Source organism: Dermacentor variabilis, chromosome 2 (genome assembly GCF_050947875.1).
Source record: "Dermacentor variabilis isolate Ectoservices chromosome 2, ASM5094787v1, whole genome shotgun sequence".
NCBI lineage: Eukaryota > Metazoa > Arthropoda > Arachnida > Ixodida > Ixodidae > Dermacentor > Dermacentor variabilis.
The window spans coordinates 48,745,277-48,772,592 of NC_134569.1; the positions used below are offsets into that span (position 1 = coordinate 48,745,277).

The 27,316-nt window shown below is 47.9% G+C and overlaps 1 protein-coding gene across 1 annotated transcript in view; it reads left to right on the forward strand.

Annotated features, from left to right (window-relative positions):
* LOC142571804 (hemicentin-2-like) overlaps positions 1-27,316 on the forward strand; it is a 309,978-nt gene that overhangs the window by 226,186 nt on the left and 56,476 nt on the right. Inside the window, exon 6 of the mRNA XM_075680429.1 lies at positions 887-1,073. Within this exon, the coding sequence (XP_075536544.1) occupies positions 887-1,073 (187 nt within the window). The remainder of the gene's footprint in view (positions 1-886; positions 1,074-27,316) is intronic.

Genomic DNA, 27,316 nt, shown 5'->3' on the forward strand with positions numbered 1-27,316 from the left:
TAACAGCTGTGTCTTACCAGTACTCACGTACGGGGCAGAAACCTGGATGCTTACGAAAGGGCTCTACTTAAATTGAGGACGACGCAACGAGCTATGGAAAGAATAATGATAGGTGTAACGTTAAGGGATAAGAAAAGAGCAGATTGGGTAAGGGAACAAACGCGAGTTAATGATATCTTAGTTGAAATCAAGAAAAAGAAATGGACATGGGCAGGACGCGTAATGAGGAGGGAAGATAACCGATGGTCATTGAGAGTTATGGAATGGATTCCAAGGGAAGGGAAGTGTAGCAGAGGGCGGCAGAAAGTTAGGTGGGCGGATGAAATTAAGAAGTTTGCAGGGACAACATGGCCACAATTAGTACATGACCGGGGTAGTCGGAGAAGTATGGGAGAGGCCTTTGCCCTGCAGTGGGCGTAACCAGGCTGCTGCTGCTGCTGCTGCTGATGATGATGATGACAGGCCGACATAGCGGGATCGCGCACGCACGCTACGTCCCACTACGTTTAGCCCTTTAAGCTCTCGCTTAGTCACGTGGTACACAACGGCGACGCTCGAGTGAGCGCAGCTGCGTCGCCTTTCCGCAGCGGATCGCGTGACGTGACGCGACACCACCACACTTGCGCGCCGGCAACTGAAGGTCAAACGCCCGCCGAGATCGACCTCGGGAGTTGTACCTCGAGGCGTAGAGCTTTCGCTCTAAAAGGGAAGCGCGTGACTAGTGTGTACATTCACTACACTCGCAACCTCTGTTCTGCGCGCACTTCGCTATAACGCACTTCGTTGTACCGCACCCAGCTTTCTCTCGCGGCATGCGGTCCGCTATACAGGTGTGCGCCCCAGGACGGTGTTCACACGCGATTCGCCGGTTGTGCGCCGCACGCAGGTGTCGTGGTGGCTGGACGAGCAGCGCTTGGAGCCGTTCCTGACCGAGGAGAAGGCCAACTCGACGACCACGTCGCTGCTGCTCGTGCTGACGGCTCGCGCGGACAAGGCGACGCTCACGTGCCGCGCGCTCAACACGCGGCTGCTCGGGGAGGTGTGGGAGGACACGCTGCTGCTCAACGTCTACCGTGAGTGCATAGTTTGACACGCGGGAGCACTTTTGTCAGCTTGCTTCGAGAAGGCGAGCGTGCCTCTGACTGGAAGCGTTCGCGTGTAATGTTCACGTTTAAGCTCATGTTCACGGTTAATGTTCATGTTTAAGAACGAATAACGGCGAACGCAGTATCTACATTACATATGGCCTACAACGTTAAATAAGTATAATGTTTTCCGTGATATTTATGCTGCATACTTTGCCTCCCGCTTAATTATACTGTGTTAAAAGGACGCAATAATACTGCGTTCCATTATCTGATTTCTTTTAATCTTTTGTCGTGTACCATTTTGTAGTAGATATTTTCCTCCGATGTCTCATGTTGCAACTTGTGTCATTCATAGTTGATATGTTTCGTCATTAAATGCTGTCATGAATAGTGACTGCGTGCCGCTCTGTACAATGTACGTTTGTGCTTGTTTTGTGGTCGCTACTGCGTTGTAGCTTTTTGTTGTCCGCAGTTCGTTCTTTAAGTGACTGGTACCAATTAAATATTAGCGGCGCTTGTACCAACACAGACAAGCCTTAGCAAGGTATGCGTTGAGTTTGTGTTGAGAAAATACAGGCGTAGATTACAGCCGCGTATAATTTCAGAACTGTCCGGTTGAAAAGTTCTTAGATATATGTGCGTACGTGAGATTTGCTGCACCACATTTTCTTTGTGAGTTACGGACGTGTAAAATCGGCCCTTAAACGTTCGTATTTCTTTATTTTATTTATTTATTTCTCGAGTTATTGTGATATTTCTGGTTTTTATAGGTCTGCACCTGCCGAAATCACAGTTATACGGCCATATTTTTCTAGACTCTCTTTTTTTCCGTATTTTTATATTTTATTTATTCAGTGAACTGCATTAGTCAGGTAGATTACGCATGTACTAGTGGGTGATATGTCAGCCGACAGAAGTTTTTCTGCTGCTAGAAAAGTGAAAAAAAGAAAACTATAATAAGTTGAGCACGTTGGAACCTTGTGCTAGCGCTACGAACACAAGAAACGAGAACTAGACAAGGCCGCCCATTAGGTCAGCGCTCGAGTTTGCTGCATTTGATGACGTGCATCACTCAATAAGTGCGCGTAGCTTCAACACGTGTTTAGCCACATTATCGAACGCTGTGAAAAAATCATCACTGAAGGCTCGTTTCTTGTTGACTGAAGTCGTCGTTGGGAGCGGAAAATCAAGCGCGCGATCTACAAATGCTTGTTGAAACGCTGCTCACGAAGTTGAAAAAGCTATCGATTTGCGGCCGCGCAAACAAGCCAAGGAGAGTCATAACAAGCCGCTCTCTTATCTCTGGGTCGAAACGTTTCCCTGCTGTGTAGAAGCGTCTGCAGCACCAAAATCGTGAGCGTATTAAAGAGCTGGTCCCTGCACGTGTTTTTCGCGAAAGTAAATTCTTTTTCTTTTTGGCTATGTTGTTGTATGAGATGGCTATGTTTGAGCACTGAGCCAGCGATAAGCGGTCTCAGCACGGATGCAAGTGCACGTAAATTGAATTCCATTTATTGGCTGTTTACTGCTGATGGTAGAACAGATAGCGGCTAATTGGTCCGGTACATTTCACATCCGGGCTGTGGCGCAACAAACCATGTATATGTGTGCATTATAGCTGCTGCAGTAATTGTTTAATAAAAATAAAACTGGGTTCATGAATCATGGCACAATATTACAACATTCCTTCCAGAAAAATCGAAACTGAAGCTTCAAAAGGCCTTAATTGACTTGAGCACGCTCCAAATGTGATTAGAAACGATTATGACTAAGAAATTACAACCGCAGCTGAATCGGCCTTGGAAGGGACTTAGCTTTTTGTTTTTGTTGTTGTTGTTGTTGCGGTGACACCGACTAAGAGCTCGAAACCAAGTCTGCTCACTTTGCCCGTACGTCCTATTACGTAGCGTTGTTCGGTGTTGTACCGTGGTCGCTTAATTAAAGCACGTTCGACTGGTTACCTTATAGGACCTTTGCGTGCTCTCACGGTGCTGTTTGCATTCGGTTAGTCAAAATCGAACGTTCGAAACACGTTCGCCTGGTTTATTCAGAGCGCCGTGCTCGAGCTCAGAGCGCTTGCAAATGCTCTCACCTTCTATCGAAAGTGGCACCGAGATCCAGCAGATTATCCATCACATGGCACCTGCGATGGCTCTATAGGAGCAGCCGAATAACCAGCACGGGCAGCCTTTATTTGGCTCCAATCGCAAAAGGGATCCGCATCACTACAAACCGAGTTGGAGCGGGGTAGGCACCAATCGAATGTAGGAATGAAGGAAGGAAGGAATAAGCGGAAAGACAGGGAGGTTAGCCAGTTCTCAGACCGGCTGGCTACCCTGCGCTGGGGAAAGGGGGTAAGGGGAATAAAAGATAATAGAAAAGAGATATTACAAAAAAAAGAAAAAAAAAGCAATAAAGAAAGGGAACAAGACAAGGAGAATACGATGCCGCTTAAAGTCTGTCTATAAGAGCAGTTCTAAGGCCCATCGATTGTACCATTAGTATGAGGCACAGAGCTCAAGCAATATTTTACAGTGACTGCACAAACGTGGTCACGCTGTCGGCGTCGTCGCCGTCGTCGTCGGACTGTTGTCGTATTTCATCACCAAGGCGATACTTCCATCGCCGCCGTTGCGTAGAGTTCGAGAAGGAAAAATTCGAACAAAGTTGTATAAAGCTTTGTACGAAATTGGGGTCATTAACCGGGATAATGGTGAGTGTAGTTACTGCAGTCCGCAATAGATTCTGGCTGGCGAAATTACTAAAGTCGGCTCTTAGTATTTTCCACCCGCTCATTTTTTTCTTTTTTTGTGCAATCTCTTCATTGGGCAACTGAGCGCCTATCTTTATTGACACGACAATGCGGAGATGTAGGCGCGCCAACACGGCAACGTCTTGTCTTTCGAACAGGAAGCGCTGTACACATATGCTCTTGCACGATGAAACACACAGTTTGTGCAGAAGAAAGAGTTTATTATACATAATGCACGCGAGGGGATTACGACATAGCAGTCAGAACAACACCGTCAAAGTTGAAAGAAATGTCTCAAACTAGTGGCGCCAACAATAAAAATTAGATGATTTGTAACGATACCCTGAAATATCACAGAAAGCAACCTTACGAATAATAACAACAAAAAATAGGAATAAAGCAGTTATTCACTAATAATTATGAAGGAGAGGATGGAGCAAGAGGATATGTACTCGTTAATAGTGTGACACAATGACTTCAAGATTCTTTGTTTGTATGTTTGTTTTGAAAGCTAATGCGCATTATTGTTCTACAGGAAAAGGGTAACCAAACAGGATCAATTATGCTGTGAAGTTACATAAGAAGGCTTCTAGTATTCAGGAGGCTGTCAATCACTTACGTTTTCCAAGAACCTTAGGTCTGTTGGCTCAGTTTCACATTGTCTGCCATCGATTTCATAAAAGGCTAGGAAGAAAATGAGGAAGGCTAGCCGACTTTTCTTCTTCTGGCTTCCCTTCAGTACAGTCTACGAACACAGTATGATTCCTTTTTTTTTTTTACTTTTTCGCTGCCCTCGAAGCGCTTCAAGTGCTGAACAAGTTCGGGCAAATTTCATTTGGAGAAAACCGGGTCCCGCTTTCGTTCCGCATGTACATACACGTTCGCGAGAAAAATCTTCATCGGGAAGTGAAATATTCAACTCTTTCTTTTCTCTGCCACCGGTTCACTTTCACCGTTTTTGTCATCGATTTTACATAGAAACAGAAGAGAGGTGCACTATCTTCCCTCTCTACAGCTTCAAAACGCAGCATTCCTTCCTTAATATTAGTGCCTTTCAAGCTCTTCCAGTGCCTAACGAGTTGGGTGAAGTCTCTTGGGGCACGTGGGGTGTTCCCGTATTCCTGAGTTTACACCTCGACGAGAACACCAGGGTCATCAAGGCCGATAGCTTTTTGTTGGTGCTATACGGTTTCCTGCTCAGTTTCGTGTTCCGCGATAGATGTTCAGATAGAATATTCACGAAAAATGTGTCAGGTAAAGACGTATTTTGTTTTTATCTGCGCATTGTAGTGATGTGCCAGAGAAGATTTCGTGCACTTCTAAGCGTCGTAAGTGTCTCATGATTTCTGCGAAATCACTTTAGAGGAATAGTAGGCTTCGCTCAGAATCTATGCTTTCATGTACACGAAAATTCGGTAATTCCCAATGGTGTCGAGAGGGAGAGAGAGAGAGGAGAGAGAAACTTTATTTTCTCAACGACTCTTAGTCCAAGTCGTTGCTGTCGGAGGCCAGCTGGGTCCCCCGGTTGTGGGGCTTAGTTCAATTGCCTGGAACAGCTGACGTGTCTTATGCGGCTCGCCAGCAGCGGCCATAGTGTAGGGCGCAGCTCCTGCGGTGGAGCGTTCCAGCTCTCTCACTTGTTCGGAAGTGAGGAAGGGATACTCGAACGAAGTTAAACTTGGGAAAGGGGCGTCGAGCTCTTACAGAGAAAAGGTCGTTCCAGAAGGCGAGAGAGGCCAGAATGAGATAAAACATTTGCAGACTCCCACTCTGCAGGACGGCAGTATATACAAGGGAGGGGCGGTTATGAAATGTGACGATGGGCTTTGGAGTTACGGTTGCCAGCTTTATTTCACCTCGCTTGCCATCGATTTTATATAGGCACAGAAGAGGGGTCAGGCCTTTGCTCTAGTCTGTCCAGTGCAACAACTCGGTTTGCCTTGCCTAGCTTATTTCTTGCCTTTCAAGTGCTCGGCAGCTTCGGCGAAAACTCCTTAGCAGTAGGGGGCGGGAGAGGGAGGAGGTGACAAAGGCGGTTTTTCTAAGTACGACCGGTGGCAAACTCCAAGCGCTCTCACGCCGGGATAAGCGACTCGCCTGCGCAATCCGTGATCGCGCGCTCACACGGGCAGAGTTGCACCGGCAGGGTTTTCCCGCCCAATAAGTGGAGCGCACACGGCAGGACGCGCCCAACTGCTTGCGCCGTGTGTATAGCGTGCGTGGCGATCGTTTCCCCTATTGAGCGAGAAAACCGGAATGCATTTTTTAGGCGAGCTTTGCTGGCCAGCTCATTTATCTATCCGCCTCCCTCCGTCCGCGCTCGCGCTTCGTTTTGCCGACAGATCAATGGAAGCGCTGAAGAGCGAGACCCGAGCCCCGCTCGCGAAGGCTCGCCGACCATTGAACGCGAGCGCCCTTTCCGCTGACATCTTCGTTAATATTCATACAGGGCTAGCTCGGATGAAGATTTCTTTGAGCCATTGCAGGCTGCGCTCTCTTCAAACTGTCATGACCCTTTTGTTTTTTCTCCTTCTTATTCTCTTTTTCTTTGATTATCGTTATTTTTTTAACCTTCGAGCAAAACGTTGGAAGATGTTTGCAGAGCAGCAGCTGCCTCGCGCGAAAAAGTTGGGATTTATACCTTGTAATGCGTAGTGCCACGGCTGAGATGAGTGGGAGATTAAACATGAAGCGAGGAGGGGAGGGGTGAATAACTTGCACGCCCCGTAGGGTTCTACTGCAAGCAGCCATGGAACAGATTTTTTTACTGGGTGAAGTTTTCATGATTAAGTCACTCAAGTTCAAAGATTCCATTGCGAATAACATTGGACTACAGGCTTTACTTTGTCGTGTTTGTTTCAAGTGTTGGCCTTATCGTTCTGATTTCTAAGAGTCCGATATTCAAGAGCATGGCAGCTCAACCACAGAGCGCGTTGAAATTAGCTGAACAAGGGGGTGTGACACAACCTCTGCCGCACGCAAACTAGTCGAACACGAGCTAACCACTTCGCTATCGCGCAATTAATTTCGTCGCTCGATAATATGTGCTGGCTCTTGCACGCCAGACAGACTCTGAGAGTAGTGGCGTCCCTGCTCACGTCTCGGATGCCAAAAGAGGCAATAATGTAGCCGACGAGAACTCGCGCACATCTAAAATAGGTTCTTGATATGAATGCGCTGTCTGTTGTGAAAGCCTGCTGCTGCCACTGTAAATGAGTTCGAAGCCGGAAGAATTGTCGAAGTCTGCTGATGTCTTTCTCAGTCTTCCTCTCTCTCTCTCTTTTTGTGGTGTCTTCGCGGCGTCTTGTTGTCAGTAGAAGCCCTTAGCACGCAGTTTTTCTAAGGGCAGGAACTCCAAACTGGCACTGTGCTCATTAAAATACAGTGTCAAGCAGATGTATAAGAGTGATTATGTCACGGGATGCCACGAAAGACTAAGTCGCGTGATGGCTATCGTCCAAGCTTGTCGAAATAAGGGTGCATATCCTCTACTGTCTAATAGAACAGGAGTGGTGTCGTCACATAACCTGCAATTCAGAAGGGACATCCAGTACGTGGTCCAGCTCGGTGGCAGGTGCCCTCAGTTCATACAGCAGCGCTCATCCAACTGCGATAGTCAAGTCGGCTATGAGAGTACCGCCATAATGCTGCCCACGAAACAACCATACGATCATCCTTCAAGCTTTGCTAAATAAAGGCACTGCCGATAACAACAGCGGAATAGCCGGAGAGCCGTGCGCGAACTCATGCATATTCATAAGCCGCAGCTCTCGTTTGGGCTATATATATCTGAAAGTGGCGCCAGCAGCTACAGTGCTGCCATCTGTCATGGGCGCTCAGCCACGGCAACGTGGCCACATTTACATTTCGACTGCAGTGATACCACAACGCCCCCTTTTGATTCGCACGACGGTATATAGCTATGGTGGGCAAGATTAACCAAGGGCGGCCCATCACAATGTGTTTCACAAACTCAGCGCTTTCGTTTGCACTCATCGCGTGCACTCATCGTCATACGAAGATCGGGTACTTCCTTTCCAGAGGAAACCGTCTTTGTCCATGTGTATAGTGTACTTGCATTTTCTAAAGGAATAAGCATCCTTAAGGATTAATGATTGCAATCTTGAAAGGGCAAGCCTCTCGGTGCACCAGAAACCGACCTATGGACTTCAGCGCGCGACCGTTACCCACAGTCAGTGATGGATCAATGGCGCAGCTGCAAGTGTCCCTCAAAGGGAACATCTTGCATGCGCCAGCGAATCATCTCGTTTATAGTGCCCCTTTCTTTGCCTTTCGTTTGTATCCATGTTCCTGATTTCGCTTTTCTCAAACGCCTCCACGAAACTGCTCGCCTTGCTCGGGTTTCTGCATACGGTGTCAGTCGGTTCATGCCACATTTTTTCCCCCTTGCTAAATCTCGACAATGCTATTCGAAGAGGGGCGCGAATGGACACACGTTCACAGAAAAGGACATGCATAACGAGCGCCACACACATAAAGGGGAAGAGGTGTGGGAGAAAAAATAGTACAATTGTGCACAAGCTTAGTGAAATTCTCTTGCCCTATTCCCTTTTCAAACTACCCGCTTGTGCGGCGAGCTGTATTCTTCATTCCCACTCTTAAAGGGCGGTGTTTACATGAATGCGAAAGCTAGTAGTCGCATCGCAGTTCAGCGCGCCACATACATCTAAACGGCGATAACGCACTAGGATGGCGAATCGCATTAATGCGACAGGACAGGGTAGTTAGACACGGGGCAAGTCGGCTTACACTGTGCACGTAAGCGCTGATGCATCGCATTGAGAAAGAGCGAAAAAGCAAAGCTGCCGCCGATGTGTGCCCTCCGCCACTCACCGGCGGAACGCGAATCGCCAGAAACAGGGTCTCGCGTGTTTCGGAGGAATAGGCATCCGTCGCTTGCAAACGCTGTGGCATAGTAACTGTCCTGATGTGCTAAGAAATGCGATACGCTACTGCCGCATTGTCGTAAACGGGGCTAATGCTTTTTAGTTATTTGTGCCCGTAGTGTGTCTGACCGCGTTGTGCTTATTGTTGTTGACAATAGCTCTTCGTCCCAGTGGCATTTGTAAGGGGAACTATTTCTTGATGTGGTGGAAGCATGAATGGCAGGCGCCTCACGCTTCTTTTCTTTTTTTTTTGGGGGGGGGGAGGAGCTTCTCCTGCATTTTTGACTTGTGACTGATAAAGAAGTCACAATAAAGCTTAAGGGGTGGATACGGTATTTACTAAATGTATTTAGTCCATACGGTGCGTAAAAAAAAATGTCCCCGTTGATGAGTCTTGCGGGTGTCCTGCCTTTGTTCTCACCGTCAGGCCATAAATATAAACAAGAATACACCAAGTTGTCCAACATGCTTACCGTACAACTAGCAACGAATTATTACGGACCATGAAATCGCAGAAAATGCTGAATATATCCGTACCTCACAACGCAGCCTGGTATTTGAATTTCGGGCCTCGACTAAAATATGCTAACAATATTGTCGCATACAGTTTTACTGGCTAGTGCTTCAGGCTGCTCGGGAATTGAACGTTTTTTGAGATCACATGATCCGTAAACTTCTGTGGCCCGCTGTATATTTAGTACTGCCGCTTGTGGACATGTTTGACGAGTTGAAACGCGCACAGGTTTTAAGTGTTCATGTAATTGACAGTATCATACGCGCCCATGCAAACCAGATGCAAAATTAAGTGTTTTGCGTATAGGCAGCCTTTGGTTCCCTTGTGTCAGTAAACCCGACTTACTAAGCGATCCACGCTGGTGGGCTAATTCTTGTCCTCGCCATGCACATGCAAGTTTGTGCAGCTGACATTGCAAAGTAAGGCCCACAAATAGTTAAGAGGCATGCAATTATAAGGTCACCTATGCCTCTGTAACTATGACCCACAAGCGTAACCTAGTTGATACAAGAAACAAATTTCACGAAGTTTTATTATGTTGCACTTGCCTCACCGTCTTCCAGGTTCACTTAATTTCTTTGCTGCTCGCACCAGCCGGGTTAGATATACGAGACCTTTATTCGCAATTATTAATGTGCTACAGCAGTTCGATGAGCAGTAACAGTTCGATCGCATGGTGAAGGTAATATTAACGAATGCAGAAGGTCAATGGCAAGAGAGAGAGAGAGAGAAAATAATGCAGAGGAAGGCAGGGAGGTTAACCAGAGGTAGTTCCGGTTGGCCACCCTGCGTTGGGGGAAGGGTAAAGGGGGATAAAAAGAGAAACAGAGTGGAAGGGGGAGGTAGAAAGAACGGGAGACAAGCACGAACTAAGCGCGTACACAATCTGAGGAAATCAAATTAAGAACTTCATGTGTGACCACATCGACCAGTGCAGAACTCGCGGCGCTCCGTGCTGCATTTGATTTCATTAAGCAGAAGCCACCGCAACAATGGACAGTCTTTAGTGACTCCAAGGCAGCCCTTCAGTGCATACGAAGCCCAATGCGCCACGGATCCAATGAACAACTGGCCTCAGAAATTCGGCACATATATCATCAAAGCCTTCACAAGGGACACAACATAATCTTTCAGTGGCTTCCAGGACATAGTAACATCAGCGAGAATGACCACGCCAACGAAACCGCCCGATCTGCACATGAAAGTGGTCAACGAGTCTTCATTCCGCTTTCGCGAACAGACGCTGCGGCTGAGCTGCGATTGATGTCCCGTGAGTGTACTTTGCCCCTGTGGGACTCAAATGTTTTCACCATGTGTCGGTTGCATTCGTTGTCTCCGGACATACGGATGCACCTCCCGCCTGGACCACCACGACGTGAACAGGCCATGCTCTACCGTCTGTGGCTAGGCGTTGCCTTTACAAACTCATATGCTTTCCTCATAGGAATGGCCAACAGCCCCACGTGCGACACATGTAACATCGATAATGGCAAGAAGTTCTTACGAACGAAACGCTGTGTGAAGTTATCGGCCCCCGGGGCCGTATTCACGAAGCTTCTCCCATGTAAGAACGTTTCTCAGTGGTTCGCATTCGTGCGGGAACCACACATGATGGCGATTGGAACGATAACGAAACCAACTCTGTGGTGGTAGCCAATCGCGGAGAGAACACGCGATGAGAAGTTTTGGGAATAACGGTCCCGAAAAGGAGATCGACAAAGGGACCACTGATATTGGGCCGCAGTTAAGATGCATTTTCGGCAAGCAGGCTGCCGCGGCGTTCATGCTCTGACGTCAGCAAAGGAAAAGAGAGCGGAAGCCGTAATTGGCTGAACCGGAAAGTGGCTGTCTAGACAACCACTAAACGGCGCGTCGATACGCCGAGCTGAGCGGGGGCCATTAAAGATATCCGACCGTATAGCGGGAGCTGCCCGTCTTTCATTGCCTAATCCCGGAGCGTCCACCGAATGCTTCGCTTTCGTCTTTCATTGAGACGGGCTGTTTGCCTTGTCGGCGTTTCCCAGACTCCGGGCTGTTTCAGTGGTGCATCCTTTGCCCCCGCATGCCTGAACGCTTCCGCGAGTTCGCGTCTTGGTTAGTCGCAGTACTTCTTCCAGCCGCCTTTCGATGGTTAGTCTCTTTCTTCCCGGTCGCTTGTTTTAGTGCCCATGCCCTTGTTTCTCACGTGTCCTTGCAAAGTAAAAGGCAACGAGCAGCGAATGGGACAGAAGCACGCGAAGTGCAGATCAAGTGACGTCGCGGGGAGAGCACATGTCGTGCTACGTTCCGAACCAGCACTTCAGGTTGGTCGCCTGGAAAACAGGAGAGTGCTTGCGCTCAGTTACCAGCCAGCCTGGCGGCTAGTTTGCGAATGCTAAGAGAAAACGGTGTGGACCTAACAGAGGTCGATTTGGCGTCGATGGGCTGATGTTAAGGAAGTGTAACGAACACAAAACACATATTAGCAGCGCGGACCAAAACAGCTGTTCGGCGAAGTGGCTGCCGGATAGAGGTTGCGGAAAGAAAGAAACTCGGGAAAAAAGAAAGTACCAATTTGTTGTTGGTGCCATGAACAATAAAAAAAGAAAATTACAGTGTCTCCTAAGATCTCTCATAAGAGGTGAACGGCGAAAGCCTACTCTTCCTACTCTTATCATTCGCCTCTTTCTCTTTGCTTCTTCTCTTTATCTTCTTTCTTTTAGTAATAACTTCTCACTACTAAGCATTTTTAGACATTTATAATCAATTGCCGTCATTACAAGCCGTCGTTAGACATATTGGTCATTTCGAAGTCATTAGTATTCATTACAAGTCATTAGTAGACATTATTAGTCTTTATTAATTATTATTAGTCATTACTAACCTCTACCAAACTCTATTATAACGTTATGATTCTCGAAATGTCCCTACCAATCATTTTTCATTCTTTAATCTGCCTTTAATCTGTCTTCATATGGCGTGATGACGCTTCGACGGACAGTCGGGCGGTCAGGTCTGCTGACACAAACTTCACCGTAAGCCTAGAAAGGCTTTCGCCTTAAATAGTTACAGGAGAAGAGGAAAGAACTCAGTTCATGGTAAACAGTCGTTTTAATCAGATAGGTTTCTGATAAGGGCACTGATGTCTCTTTCTTTCTTTCTTAAAGATAAGTGGGCAGTTCATGACATTGAAGCGCAGACAAAACCAAGGGAGACAGATGCTGGATGATATGCAGATGGTTGGCGAAGCAGAAAAAGAGAAGGCAATAAAAAAATAAAAAATAACGAAATCACAAAGTTCGTTTAATAATGGTATTGAGCTGTTAAGGATATCTAAATGAAATAATATGGCATGAATTAAGTGACGTCTGTATATAAAATATAAAATATAAAATAAACAAATCACTCGGCGTGTTAAGTTTGCTCAGGCAGCATCGAGGTGTGATGACTTGCCGAACGGGACGCGAACTTTTCAGCGAGAAATGGAACAAAAATACCATATGCAGCAGCTATTAGCAATTCTCGCCCTGAATTACCTATTTTCTAAACACATTTCCAAAAACGCAAACAATATCTAAGATGCCCTAGGGCGAAAAGAATAAAGCTGTTAAAGAAGCACTTCCTTGTATCATACCGATAAGACGCAGCGTGATTTATACCCTTTACAAACAAGGCAGGGTGAAAACTTCGCAGCTCAAAAGAATCGACAAGAGTTATGCATGGAGCAACTAGCAACAGTTAAACATGTGCGAAGCCACGCATAAAATAGATGTAAAAACATGAAGTGCGCGACAGCTGGTGTGAGGATTTACCGCGCCACATGAAACCAACAATTTCAGTTCTTGCTAACTTCAGTAGCTTTAACATACAACGCAATGCGCTCGTGCAGTCGTGCTGCCTAGCTAGCGCAACGCGGTAAAGAAGCGGAAAACAGTATAAGCGGCAAACGGCATTCCGAACTTTAGCAAAATGCCTCATGCTGCACTGCAGACGAACTTCATTGCTCACGCGTCTAACTATGATCGAGTCGAAAAAAAACACCGACGAGACAAAGGAAAGGATGAGAACGAGAAATTTCCCATCGAAGCGACGACCCATTTTTGCTATACCGTTGCTCCCGCTGATGAGGCTTTGCCGGGAATGATTAGAACCGTATCGCCGGCACGTTTTCACCGGTATTTGAGCCCCCCCCCCCCCCCCACCCTGCAACAATTCTTCTTTGACATTCCCTGAAGCTTTGGCCACCCCACACCTGCGAGTGGTGTTGCCTATCTTGCTCTGAAAACGTGAATAAGACAGAGAAGCACGATCAACAACACAACAAACTACAGCGCGCGCCAGCTCCTCTCCCGCGTGTTCTGCGCAAGGCCGCCACCAGTGGCGCGTCCGTCGGCGTGCATGGCGCGTATAGGACGCAGACGAGTGTTTTAGGGCTCGAAAAATTCTGCGAGAAGTGCCCAAAGTTGGTTAGGTAAACGAAATACCGAAGCACAAAGTTTACAAATGCTACACCTCTGCACCAAAAACAGATATTGCAGTTGTGTAAACTGCTCCTGTTGGATCATCTGAAGCGGGCAAATGAGATATATGAATTTTACTGTATTAAAGCCTATGCAGCAAGGATTCCAGCTGCATAGGCTCGCCCTCATGCCACGCGGACAACCAATCAGAGCCGTTTCGCTCCCGCCGGGGAGGGGAAGAGTATCGCGAGGGGGCCGGCTTCGTCTCCGTTCAGTTCAGTCTCGGAAAACGAATGGGACTGCCACGCGTTATGCGTTCCCCCGGCGAGTGGGCAGCCTTCGACGAGTGCCAGCGAGAACTCGCTCGGGAAAGGGCTCGCCGTCAGCGCGCCGACCCGGCCGTTAAGGGCCAAATACAGTCCGACGTAGCGTGAGCGCGCGCACACTTTACGCCACGTATGACAAGAACAACAACGTCTATAGTTCGACCGATGGTTCGACGCACTGACGCAGCCAACGTAACCAGGCGCGGCCAACACGCCGATAACGTCGTACTATAAACACGCCTTTATAGCCGCCCGAGCCCAGGCAATCCAACAGAAACGAGAAGGAGATCCCAAGCTGAGGTAGCGGGAGGCCGAAACAACCCGCTACCTATACGATGTTTTTTTTTTTTTGTTGTTGTTTACGAATACTGCAACGTCCCTCGCTTATCTCGCCTGTTGACCGGTTGATGCTTCCATCCACATTTTGAATCCAAGTGCTTCTGGAAGTTACACGCTACCTACGGGATTGACTGGGTGAATACGAAGTACGGCCACTGACTGATCTCCACAAGAGGGAGAAATTATAGTGCAGGTCAGTGAATACGGCGCCTGCAACCCCACTGGTGGCTCTCGTGACGCTAGCTTTCTCAGACGCGTGGCAGTTGCGAGAGCGCTGTTCCTTCAGCCCAGCAGGAGTTGCCTTGCGTGCTGCGTCGCGCCAACATGTTTCGCACCCGCGTGAAGTTAGAACACCCTCCAAGGAGTTTAAGCTCAACGCTAATCCTTCCTGCGCCTTTCACTGCATTCGCCCTTCGGGAGAGGCTGTCATTTGTTTTTGCTTCAATAACTTCTTTCAAGTAAAATTATGTCACTACAGGGGAACTATGCGCCTGAGCGGACGTCATTTGCAGAAATAAAACAAAACAAATACAAAGTGATTAATTTACTAATTAAAATGATTACAATGATTACCTTAGTTAGAAACATTAAGGCACAGGTTTATATTGGAAAGTTGAAATGAATCGTCATACAAGTCGTGTCCCATGGCCCCCACTGCAAACTTGCTTGCTTGCTTGCTTGTTCGCTTGCTTGCTCGCTTGCTTGCTTGCTTGCTTGCTTGCTCGCTTGCTCGCTTGCTCGCTTGCTTGCTTGCTTGCTTGCTCGCTTGCTTCCTTTGTCGTGGCACGTACCTTCTCCGGGGGATTGGCCAAGAAGCCGGCATTTAAACGGAAGCGGTTATAGGGGAAAACGCGTGTCACTGCAAACTCATTTCCCCTGCCAGACGTCATTCTTCCTCTCCGCCTTTGCGAGCCACCATACGCTCGCATACCGCATCACGCTTCGCACTGTAACGAAGGCGTCTTAGTTCCGCTTGAAGCTTCTCGTGGACCTTCGTCTCTTCCACTGACGATGCACGCTTTGGTGCAGTTTTCTCGTTGACGAGTCTCGTCGTATCGCAACTGATCTCATTGCTGCACCACGCTGATATTGTTGTGGCTTCAAATCATAGTTTATGATGCTGATGACTGGGATCCTTCAAAACATGGCGCGTACCCGCAATAGGAGATGGGCCAAGAACCGGGTAGTGTACGGATATTTATTGCTATTTATTTATTTATTTATTTATTTATTTATTTATTTATTTATTTATTTATTCAAGTATTTATTTATTTTATTAATTTAGTACTCTCAAACGCGCAAGGGCTTTGCAGAGAGTAGGGGCAAGGACAAATACAACTGTTGTTACTGGCGGTGTTGAAATTCTTGGAGTTAGAGATAGCGCTGATGGAGCCAGGGCAAAGTTCAAGTCTTCTGTGGTTCTTGTTCTGAGAAAAAATATTTGTGCGACAAAGGATAACGCCAGCTTTTTGGGAAGGATCAATGCGTTACGTTACGTACGATGGCCGATGCAGTAGCCCTTCCCTTAGTATTTGATCGAAGTAAATATTTCATGGAAGAGGCAGAGTCGAGAACAATTTCGGCGCATAGCGAGTTGTGGTGGAATAAGCCTTAGTTTCATTCAAGAAACACTAGAACAGCGGCTGTACTTGGAATAAACCGGGTGCTGTGTACCTGGAGGGGACTCAAAAATGCTTGTTAGTGTTTCCGGGCGGGGATCTCAAACTGAGCAGACGTAATCAACTTCGGGTTTTACCAGGGTCTTGTAAACTTAGAGTTTTACGGCAGTACACTGTAAAATAATTTACACCCTAAAATGTGAAAAAGGGTGTAAATGTGTCTATAACTGACATCCTTAGCATGTTATCTATATAACGGACACCCTAAGGGTGTGAGTTATAGACACATTTACACCCTTTTTCACTTTTTAGGGTGTAAATTATTTTACAGTGTAGTCGCGCGTGACAATTTCCGACGCACCCGTGTGAGTGCAAAGTGCCTCAAGCAGCCAGTCGCGCGGCAATTTTGCGTTTATTCGCGGGCTCATTTCACGCTCGGAAAACCTTTTATTTAGCACGTGTTGAGCAACAGAAAGCTGTGTCGGGAGTTTTTCGAGTTGCTCTACAAATTTTCTCATTGATGCTTTTCATCTAATTATAATATTTGAGAAGTTGAATAATTAATTAAGACTAACTATATAATTGGGCGGAATGCAAAAAAAATAATCTGAGTATCTCCAAGCGACGGCAAACAGCATTACTTTGGTTCTGTCCAGGTACGTGGCGTTTGCATGTATTGTCAGGGAAGGATGAAAGAAGGGAGAGGAAGAAGAAGATCGCGCGACGCTGGCTGCTGCGTGTTGTTGGTGGTCAGGCATCCTAACTACTCTGACTCGTTTTGTATATATATTGTAAGTACACTCTTTCTACACTCCCAACATCCCCGTAACAATATTTTAAATCTTGGTGCGTGATATGTGGCAGACTCTGTGTACAACTTTGGTCACTGGGAATGTGGCCGAATGGACCACTTGCTGTCTGGCCTAGCAGACGACTCCAACACTGGGTATGCGCCATTGGCCATTGCCCATTCTTGACCAGTCCCCCCGGATGGCTGTGCCACTATGACACAAGGAGTATGAATCCATAAGTGCATTTAAATGCACGCAGTGTACTTCTCCATGCATACACCTCTCATCAACATTCTTATTTAGACAAGCATCACACGTCGCTTTCGTCCTCCTCACGCAGACAGCTAAAAGCGACGAGGCCGTGCACATGTCATCGGCTAGTATCCCGCTAACTGAAACAAGCTGCACGTCATCTTGATTCACATATTGCGTGTAAGCTGCGGTTTTAACGCGATAGCGTTAAGGGCACCGTGTAGCCGAAAACCTGGCGGCGGTGGCGGCGAAGCTGTCCGTATGAGAAAAACCATACCGAACCACGCATCCCGATCAACGCCGGCCCTCTGCATGACGCAGTGGCGTTAGTGAACTGATTGAATTTCTCAAAGTAATATGCGTTAGATAATTCGTTAAGTACGACTTACGCACAGCCTCCAGACATGACAGCGTGGCATTGTAATTTGAGTACACGAAAAAGAAAAAACATAATTCGGTTACGCGGAATATCAAAAACTCCTTTTTCCGGCTGCCGTTTGAGGTCTATCTTAGTAGGTGCGGCGAGCCCCAGAAAACTCGCCTTCGTGCATGGCGTCCACCGCCAGCGTTTCCAGGAAAATATTACGGTTACATAAGCTGCAGTTACCGGGAAGCGTGAGAAGCAGTCAGACATCTTTTAATGCTATCGGCATTCCGTTCTTAAAAGCGAAGCTTAAGCGTCCTCCAATTCTATTTCTTTTTTTACTACCTGTGGTTTCGCCACGCAGCAAGTAACCGAATGCTGTGGCAGCACTGCGACGACGTCTACGGAAACCTTGCGTCGCATAAGTCTAGTGGGTAGCGGCCTATCGGGTACAGTGGGGTAGTTGGCAGTGGGGCTTGAGTCTACTGAGCAAGACACCAGAGAGAAGCCAGCAGCGAATCCCAACAAAGTGGGGAGGTCAGGCAAAGAAAGCTTTATTTTAAAAATTGATTTCCCGTTTTCATCTTCGTCTGCTTCTTAACTTTATTTCTCTCTCTCTGTCTCTCTCTCTCTATCTCTCTCTCTCCCGTTCCGACCATAACGTGCTGCAAGGATGCGATAGCTGGGGCAACATTATATGTAGTAACTCATTGTTTATTGCGCTATCGATGCTACAGTAAAGAATTCTGAACCTGAAAAGCACGGTCGCGATGATCGGGTACTATAAACCCGCCCGTAATGTTGGACTTCAATGTTGCGTCGCGCCTCCATAATATTTATGAAATGCCGCGAGCGACAACTCACATGGCGGCAAATTTTCGATGTAGAAGCGTCCAGTTAGCCAGTTCGCATACTATTATCTTGGCGTACAGCTGCGACGTGATATCAGAATATATGCTTGTCTGTGTGTCCCCGGTCGCTCGCTTTAAATCGATACATTCTTGGGCCACTGCTTTGACTAAGCTCCAACCATTTTTCTGACGCAACAATCGGTCATCATTGCTTCTTACACAATCAGTTTGTGTTTCTGATCTGTTTCCTGACACGGAATGCTTTTTTCATGCGCTGAATTTTCTTTTTTTATAATCCGTTTTGTTCGTTTTACCAACCCTAGGGCCCCATAACGTAATACTATTCCAATCTCTCTTTATTTCAATCTTCTGACGTCAAATTTACCTAACCACCAACGCAAGCATCGGGTGGTAACCCGCAGCGTTGTTTGAAAAGCCCAAACGCGCTTCTCGTTTATAGGATGTCACTTTCTTTTGCCTTCAAAGCTAATAGCATTGCTTGCAATGAGCAGTCTTTCCTATCTAATTGCCTGAGAAGAGGTGAGGAGTACGCTCAAGTGAAGAGAGATTCGCCGAAGTGCATGGAGCCAGCACAATGAAAGTAGAAAACCGGATGAGCAGAGTGATGCAGGCATCGCCGATTGGTCCGCTTCCCCTTACTGACCTTGCGGTGACTGGTCGAAAATTGTGGCGGTGTGCAACGGAAGGTTAAAAATGCCACTAAAATGGATCCTCGGCAAAGTAGATTGACAGATCAATGTCATATATGGGCAGAAAAGTCTCTATAACCTTATAATGCCATGCAAAATATTTTATTACACGCAAATAGAGCCATTTTCCCCGGCAGCACCGAGTAGCCAGTGCCACATCGACCGCCGGGCCGTCATCTTCCATTCCTTCCGGAACGGGGCAGCCACCGGCTATTCAAAAAATTTTTGGTTTTGTTCGCCATATTAATAATGCATTTTTAACGAGTACAAGTCACTCTTACGCGGTGAGTTTTCGTGGTTTTGAGACGTCGCGTGACAGACTGGCAAAGTGAATGCCGCCCGAAAATGTTTGACCTGTAGCAATTGCTCAAACGACGCCTTTTTCGCTAATGGTGAAAAAGTCATCGAATCAGAAGTTATTTTTTTTTTCGTTTGGTCCAATCATGCATAATCAGTGTGCAAATATGATATCAGATGGCGCATTTTCGTGACGTCGTGTGACCGAAAGGCGCAGTAGGTGCTTGCCCGAAATTGTATTTTTTTTTTACCGATCATGGAAGGCTGATTGCAGAATTAGAATAGAAAAGTTTGGAACAGCTTTACGTTATAGCGCCCCAGCAATGCTTAACATTTTGTATACGGGAAGCGCACTACATTCTCAGCAAGAAAAAGTTGTTGCAGACACCATAGAAGACGATTGTCAAAAAGAAAAGAAATAAACAGAGAGAGATTGTCAAAGTAAGCGGATATCTTATGCGGGCGACACAAATTTAATTCGCACACTAGCGGTACTTGCGAAGTATACTGCTGACGTCAATAAAGGTGTTCGGTGACGGCGGCAGAAATTATAGTCGGCATGTCTTGGCAGACGGCGTGACACCATGAAAATGTCGTTGTTGTAAGGACGACGACGATGGTGCGACGACGACAGAATGGTGACGACGATGGCGGCACGACCAAGACGGCGTGACGACAATGAAATCACGACAGTGTGACGTCAACGGCACGGCGACGCCACATGACGACAACACAATGACAACAGTGTGATGACGGTGACATGTCCACTGCTTCGGACTCTTCTGCGCTCGTTTACTCCATGGAGGCCAGATACTCATCCGACCATTCGATTTAATATCACGCAGATACCACGTGCTGTGGGAGTCGGTCTAAGCGAAGCTGTGGTGAGCAGGCAAGATGAAACAGCGCACCTTGAAAAAAGGGGGCGCGCAGTGGACTTCGGCGACCAACGCGCTCTTTAACGGCCAGACCAAGGCGCCGAAGAAGCGCGTCACACCGTCGCCACCGACCGTAGGTAGCAGCTAAACCTTCAGATGCCACAAAGCTCTCACGCAACAGCACGTGTATCGCGAACTGCTTTAGTTGGCGTTCGGCGACGAACTTATCGTGCGCCTCGGCCTAAAAAAAGTAGAAAAGAAAAAGAAGGAAAGGAAAAAAAGAAAGGAAGAAAGAAGAAACGAAAGCTTGGATTTGGAAGCGACCGAAAAACTATGTCAAGAAAAACGAACTTTCAGTCGTAATCTTTCTTTATGACAGAGCACACAGTCCATTTAAATAATTATCCCTCAATTTATTACACGTGGAAGATATGTGGCGCATCTCGTGCTGCCTAGGTTCCTATTCCGGAAGCTTGCACACATTTGCGATGCCAGTGTTCAATTGAAATAAATCGCGTTGACTCAAATAAAACGAGTGAATCGGGCTGTTACAAGTTACACTAAGGAGAGCTGCAGCGGCGCGGCCTCCTCTTCGGGGTGACCGCCATCGATTGCTCTCTACTGTATACCAGGTCACCGGTATATTTCGCGTACCAAGCAATAAGCTTCCAGCGCGTATGCAAACGATCCCTTAACAAAGGGGCCCTACCTTATACACACCTGCTGGCGCGCATGCAAAACTTGCCCCCTCCCCCCCCCCCCAACTGCGCGTGCACAAACAGTTCGCGCGCCCCGTTCCGGGGGGGGGGAGGGGGTGAGGGGAGGTATGGCGGAGGGGGGGGGGGGACCTTGCATGCCTCCGCTGTTCCGCGCCTCGTATATTGAGACAGCCCCAAGAACGACACGTTCGCAGGCCGCGTGCAACGCGCTCCGCAACAGCTGGCCGAGCCATTACGCTGCAGCAACACGGTGCCGCGTGCCATCGCCGAGGCACGCAGCCGAGCGTTTCGGCGCACGTGGGGCCGCCTTCGAAAGCCCGGCGAGAATTGCGCATTCGTAAGCGACCGCAGGACGTGCTCATCCGGCGCCCCGACGGATCGAAGCGGGAGCGCGTGCTGTCGGAATTTTGGGCACGCGATTACATACGCACGAGGTGGCTTTCGGGGGAACGGGTTTCTCTCGGCGTGGCCCAAAGTTGCGACGAGGCTGGTTGACTGGCTGTCCTCTTCGAGTCTCGGAAGCGGTGGCCGACCATCCAATAATATCAAACGCTGCCGCTCGGCTTCCTTTCCATTTTCATCGGTTTTAAGATTTTTTTTAATGTATGAAAGAATGTTCGAAATAAGACCTTATTTTAACAAAATTACTGAAACGTAAGAGTTACCTTTTTTTTTTTTTTTTACTTCCGGCGCTTAGGCACCCGCGGCTCATGATTGCGATTGGCGTGATAAAAGCGGGGAAGGGCTAATCTCGAAACAAAGGTTTGTTTGTGTTGAAGTTAGTCTTAAGTTAGAAGTGAACTTGTCTAAAACAATAAGTGAAAAATGAATAGGTTTGCGAATACGGATTAATGTACTTCCGTAATAAAACAGTTTGGTTCAGAAACAGGGGTGTACCTTTTTTTGTTCTCCTTGGGCCCCTTCATACTAAGGCCACAGTGCCATCATTCCACCTAACGAAGAGAACGAATCTATCATTGAGCAAACAGTCGTCAAATTCAGCTTTAGATATAATCTGCTGCTCATAGAGAATAATGCATGTTTGCGCGTTCGGCAAATCTATTTACTCGTACATTCAATATTATATTGAAAAAAAAAAACAGCTAGATACCACGCACCAATTTTGTCAAAAGTTTGAAAGCCCACTCGGTACGTGGCCAGCAGTCGTTCCCAACCGTGCAGTATCTCTCGCAGAGCCAAACCAGAACGCCATACTTTTTTTTACGGTGGGGGGGGGGGGGGAGGAGGGGGGTGTAGGCAGGAGGCTAATTCAGATTCTTGTTTTAGCACGTGTTTGGGGCAACATATATACGACGTACCCTACTGCTCCTGGTCACGAACTATAGTCGCATGCTTATTGTACTTTCAACTTTCGACAAGAGCGGGAGTGTCTGCGAAATTTTTCAAAGCAACTGTACACGTTATGGAAGTTGCTTGCTAGGCCACATGCTTTGGAGTCTGTGGGACTTTGGTTGCTCCAAACCCGTCGTAAAAGATAGGACAACAACTCAATCGTAGCATCAGGCACGCCGTGTGAGACAAGCATCAGGCTCTGGCCACGCGCTCTTTTCTTGAAGGAGTGGCTTCAAAAATTTTGAGACGGAGCGTATATTGGATTACAATCGCAATATTGATTTGATTCACCAACAGGCCCCTGAGTTTCGAGCGAATATCGACTCGGCTGAAAAACACGCCTTAAAGCCCGTTTCACATGCAAGCGATTTTGACCCAGAAACGCCAGGGCGGCCGTCGCGGAAACGAACGTCCTCGTCCGTAACCTGTTTTTCGAAATCGAGATTTGGAAAAATTCGCGAGCAACAACCAATGGTGGCGCTGTCAGTCACGAGCTGCCACGCGAGGAGCACGTCACAAGGACGGAGTCGGCGCACTAAATAGCGACGACACACACACACTATATATATATATATATATATATATATATATATATATATATATATATATATATATATATATCATCATCATCAGCCTAGTTATATATATATATATATATATATATATATATATATATATATATATATATATATATATATATATATATATATATATATATATATTTGTGCGTGTGTGTGTGTTCACGCGTGTGTTTGTGTGGACTTTTAACCTTCTCTCCTTAAGGCATCCGAGCACGCGCGCACACACACACACACAAAAGGCAAACGCAAGGAAAGCACAACCACGCACAGTCTATTTAGCGCGCTATCGGAAGCTTGTATCAGTTCGTCATTCGTTGTCGTCTCTTAGAAGATCATCGCCAGCTCGAGCTCCTCCACGCGCCGACAACTGACCCCGTCACGTGCTGCTGGCGTCACAGCTCGTGAACGCTCCACCATTGGTCGCCGCTCGCGAATTTTTCCAAATCTCGATCGCAGCGGCGCGTGCCGCTCGAAAAACAGGTTCTAGGCGAGAGGGTTACTTCCGGCAACGGCCGCCGCGCCGTTCCTGGGCCAAAATCGCTTGCACGTGAAGCGGCCTTTACTCGAGACCTCGGCATTAACGCGGATAACTTGCGCTATTTCGTGTTCTTTAGTCAATTAGTAGAACAGAGATTTCGCACTTTGCCCGCACTGGCATGAAGTCTCCAAGGAAATGAACCAGCGCTGAATCTGAGAAAAGAAAAGATAACAGAAAGTGCGTTTGATGCGTCCGTCTGTCGTCTGTTCTTTCCGTTACGCCGACGACGACTCAGCGTCACAGTGAAGCCACCTTCTCATCTTCAGATTTATGCTCGTCAAAGGACGAACAAAGGAAAACTTCGCCTACCATCACCGCTGGGAAGCGAACTCATTTTCCTACAGCAATGCGCACTTTGCAGCTAACTGGACATGCCAATCACTGCACCATGGCTTAGCCTTGGCTTGCAGGTTATTGAGCGGTACGATGCCTCCGAGAGTGGTGGCATCAGTTCATGTACGTTGAAGGCCACAATAGATAATACTATATCGAACGAGGACGACATTGCGTGCTCCGCAAAGTTGTGCATGAGAAGTTGGCGGCGCACACCCGTGTCATCCTATTACTGTCGCATTGATTGAGTTCAGAGCCCGTAGAGTCGCTGAAGTCTAGTGATTTGAAGAGATATACCGTCAGATATGACAACTCGCAAGAATTGTTGCCAGACGTCTTATCAGTATACAGTTTCTAACGCAAGAACTTTATTGTGCTAACCGTCGCGGGGCTCCCGGTATTGCAACCCCAACATTTCCTTTTCTTGGCGCACAGCGCGCCAGCAGCTGGCCCACCTATGCTGGGCAGATAGGCGCCCTTAGCAGTTAGAGACGCGACGAGTATGTGTTTCATGGCCCGGAGGCAGGAGGGTTGGGAACGAGTGTACACCTCCTCGGCTGCTGCTGTGGTTTTCGTTGCCAGAATCGCCCGAGGGCAACCCGCTCAGCACTCCCTCGTCGCAATTGCTTTCTTTTCTCGCGACCCGGTTATCCTCGCTGCTGCTGTTCTTCTGGTCAGCTCCCGCGGCCCGTGTCATTTCCACCGGGTTCCCCGAAGCGGCGGAGTAGCACGGCGGTGTCGCCGAGGTCGACCGGCCCGGGACAGTGTGGCAGCCGTGCGTAGGTATATGTACTGCGCCCCCCGCCCCCCTCCACGCTTCCCTACATTGGCTCCCCCACTCCTGCGCGCCTTCCCTCTCTGTGCTGCTCCGAATGGGTGCGGGATAGCTGGTCGCGCCAATCTGCTTCTTTACTCTTTGTCCAGGAGGTTCCTTTGTTTCCGTTGTTCTCGCTCCTTGGTCTTGGTTACCGTATCTCCGCCGCTGTCGATTTATGTTTGCGTGTCGTCTGCTTCGCTCCAGCAGACAGAGACGGCCAGTGCCGAAGCGCCTGGGCACCGCTGCTGTATACTACCATGGCACTGTAGTGGCTAGCTACGAATCGTTGCAAGAAAGAACAGAAAAAGAATAGAAGAGGCGCGGGGTTGATGGGTCGGTACTCTCTCCACGGCGAAGCCTGTCCTATAGAACTCCGACGCTGCGTCGGGCATCGATCAGTGATCGACCACTGGGACGGAAGTGAAGGGTTGGTTGGCGCGGGCTTTCGGGCCTTGGTGAGGGAGGAAGCTATCCTCCGTTAAAAGAGCTAGGGACAGCAAAAGAAAAGACCAGCGCCACCCCCCTCCCCTCTTCACCCTCCTCTCTCACAGATAAAGCGAGGTCATGGCTGCGCGTGTTACGTGCGAGAAATGAGCGTGTAGCGAAGTAAAAGCAAAGAACAAAGGTTGGAAGTGTGAAAGCGTAGAGAAGATCATACTATGTGAACGAGGCTCGACGTGTTGTATCGTATAGCGCACAATGTGTGCTCGGAGTAAATAGGCAGAATCGAAAGGAACGTCCGGCTATAGGTCGGGTCACGAGTGGCCCGGACGGTGCAGAGAAAGCAACACGATAAGCGGCGAGACAAAGCTGAAAAAAAAAACGGTCAAAATAAACAAGATAGACAAATGAAAGCAGGAAAGGTATGGCAAAAAAATACAAACGAGCCCTGTTGGAACACACGTAAAGGACACTAACGGGTTTAAATTGGGAGTGAAGGAAATGATAGTAGGCTATGCAGGAGGGCAGTAGGAAACTATAGCTGATGCGCCGAAATTTCGAACGACTCTCTCCTTATATGCGTAGAAAGAGTTGTGCAGGCTGCCCATCAACGCCTGCAGCGGTACGGTTGCAGATACGCAAAGCAGCGTCGCAATGCGCAAGTCTTATTGAGCCTGCGACACTCGAGAAATTCTTTTCTATTTTCTCTCCCTCTAGCTCTTCGCCTCGTAAGTCTGCTTCAATCTTCTTTTCCTCTCGCTTCGTTTGTCGGACTACTCTTCATTCCCGCCTCCAGACCTTGGCGGCTCGTTTCCGCCTACGTAGCCGTGGCGGCCTTGCAATCAATTCCTTATTTTCCGTCCTTGCCAGGAAGCTCACGACCGGGAACAGCAGCGGCAACGACTCGTCTCTGTTTTGGCCCCCCTTTTCTTCTCTCGTTTGTTTTCAAGTTATTCTCCCGCCCTCTTTACCTCATTTGTCTTTCTTGCTTCTCTCTCCCTCTCTTTGTCTTCTCGTTTCCTGGCCTTACGCTTGCACGGCGAGAACTCTGAGAGCCGTTCGTATACAGACTGCAATTTGAAGTCATTGGGCGCAGAATTTGGGATTGGCTCTCGAGGAATTCTATTAAACTTGAATGAGGGTGCCGAGCCTCACGACTGCGTCAGGCGCCGCGGCACCGTGGCGGAGACCGCGTGACCAGGTGGCCGTGGCGAGACTATAGCGGCATACACTCGTCGTCTCGGGTGGGAATCGCCGCATGCATAACGAAGATGCACACACACACACGTGCGCGCGCGCGAGTGGGCGTGCAAGCACACAGACTGGGGCAATGGTGATTTAGAAAAGTGAATCCCCCCCTCTGGGCCGAGGAGAGGCCAGGCAGGAAAATGCCACGGAACTCTCTTCTTCGATACGCCAATCCAATACTGCGGTATACACGCTCTCTGTACGGGAGCGCTTACGCCTATATAGAAAACAGGAGCGACTCGTTGCCCAATAAGCTACAGCGCAGTGCAAGGCTCTGCTGCGGTTTCCTGAGAAATCGAGTTCCCCTGGGATTTCGCACTTCACTGGGCCACGTGCGAATAGTTGGGACCTAGAATCCCAACTTTCCTTCTTTCTTTCTTTCTTCTTCCTTTCTTTCTTCTTTCTTTCTTTCTTTCTTTCTTCCTTCCTTCCTTCCTTTCTTTCTTTCTTTCTTTCTTTCTTTCTTTCTTTCTTTCTTTCTTTCTTTCTTTCTTTCTTTCTTTCTTTCTTTCTTTCCTCGCACTGATTGCAGTGCTAAAGTTGGCTGAACCAGACGGCGCTCCCGTTCGGTGAGCAGTCATTTGCATTATTAGGAAGACCTTGGGTTCGTTCGATGGCGCCGTATCGCCCTCTCTCTCTCTCTCTCTCTCTCTCTCTCTCTCTCTCTCTCTCTTTTGTAACCGACGAATAACGCCTTCCTGTTCGGTCACCGCTTTCTTGACCTTCTTCGAGAGCCTGTCCCGCAACAACGCGTCTTGCTTTCAGTTTGGTTTGGACACACACACACACAAACACAAACACACACACACACACACACACACACACACACACACACACACACACACACACACACACACACACACACACACACACACACACACACACACACACACACACACACACACACACACACACACACACACACACACACACACACACACACGGGAAGAAAAAAACGGCGGAGGGTAATTTATTTAGCAGCTTTTCAATACTGAACTCAGCGAGTCTTTTTTGACTGCGAATTACGCAAGATCGAAGTGACTCGCAAGCTTGTCGTGACGCGCAAGCCTCTGGCACGAGAACGTTGCCCTAACGGCAGATTGACGTCAGGAATGAGTTGCATGTGAGGTGGAATACCCGCGAACAGTTACAAAATCAG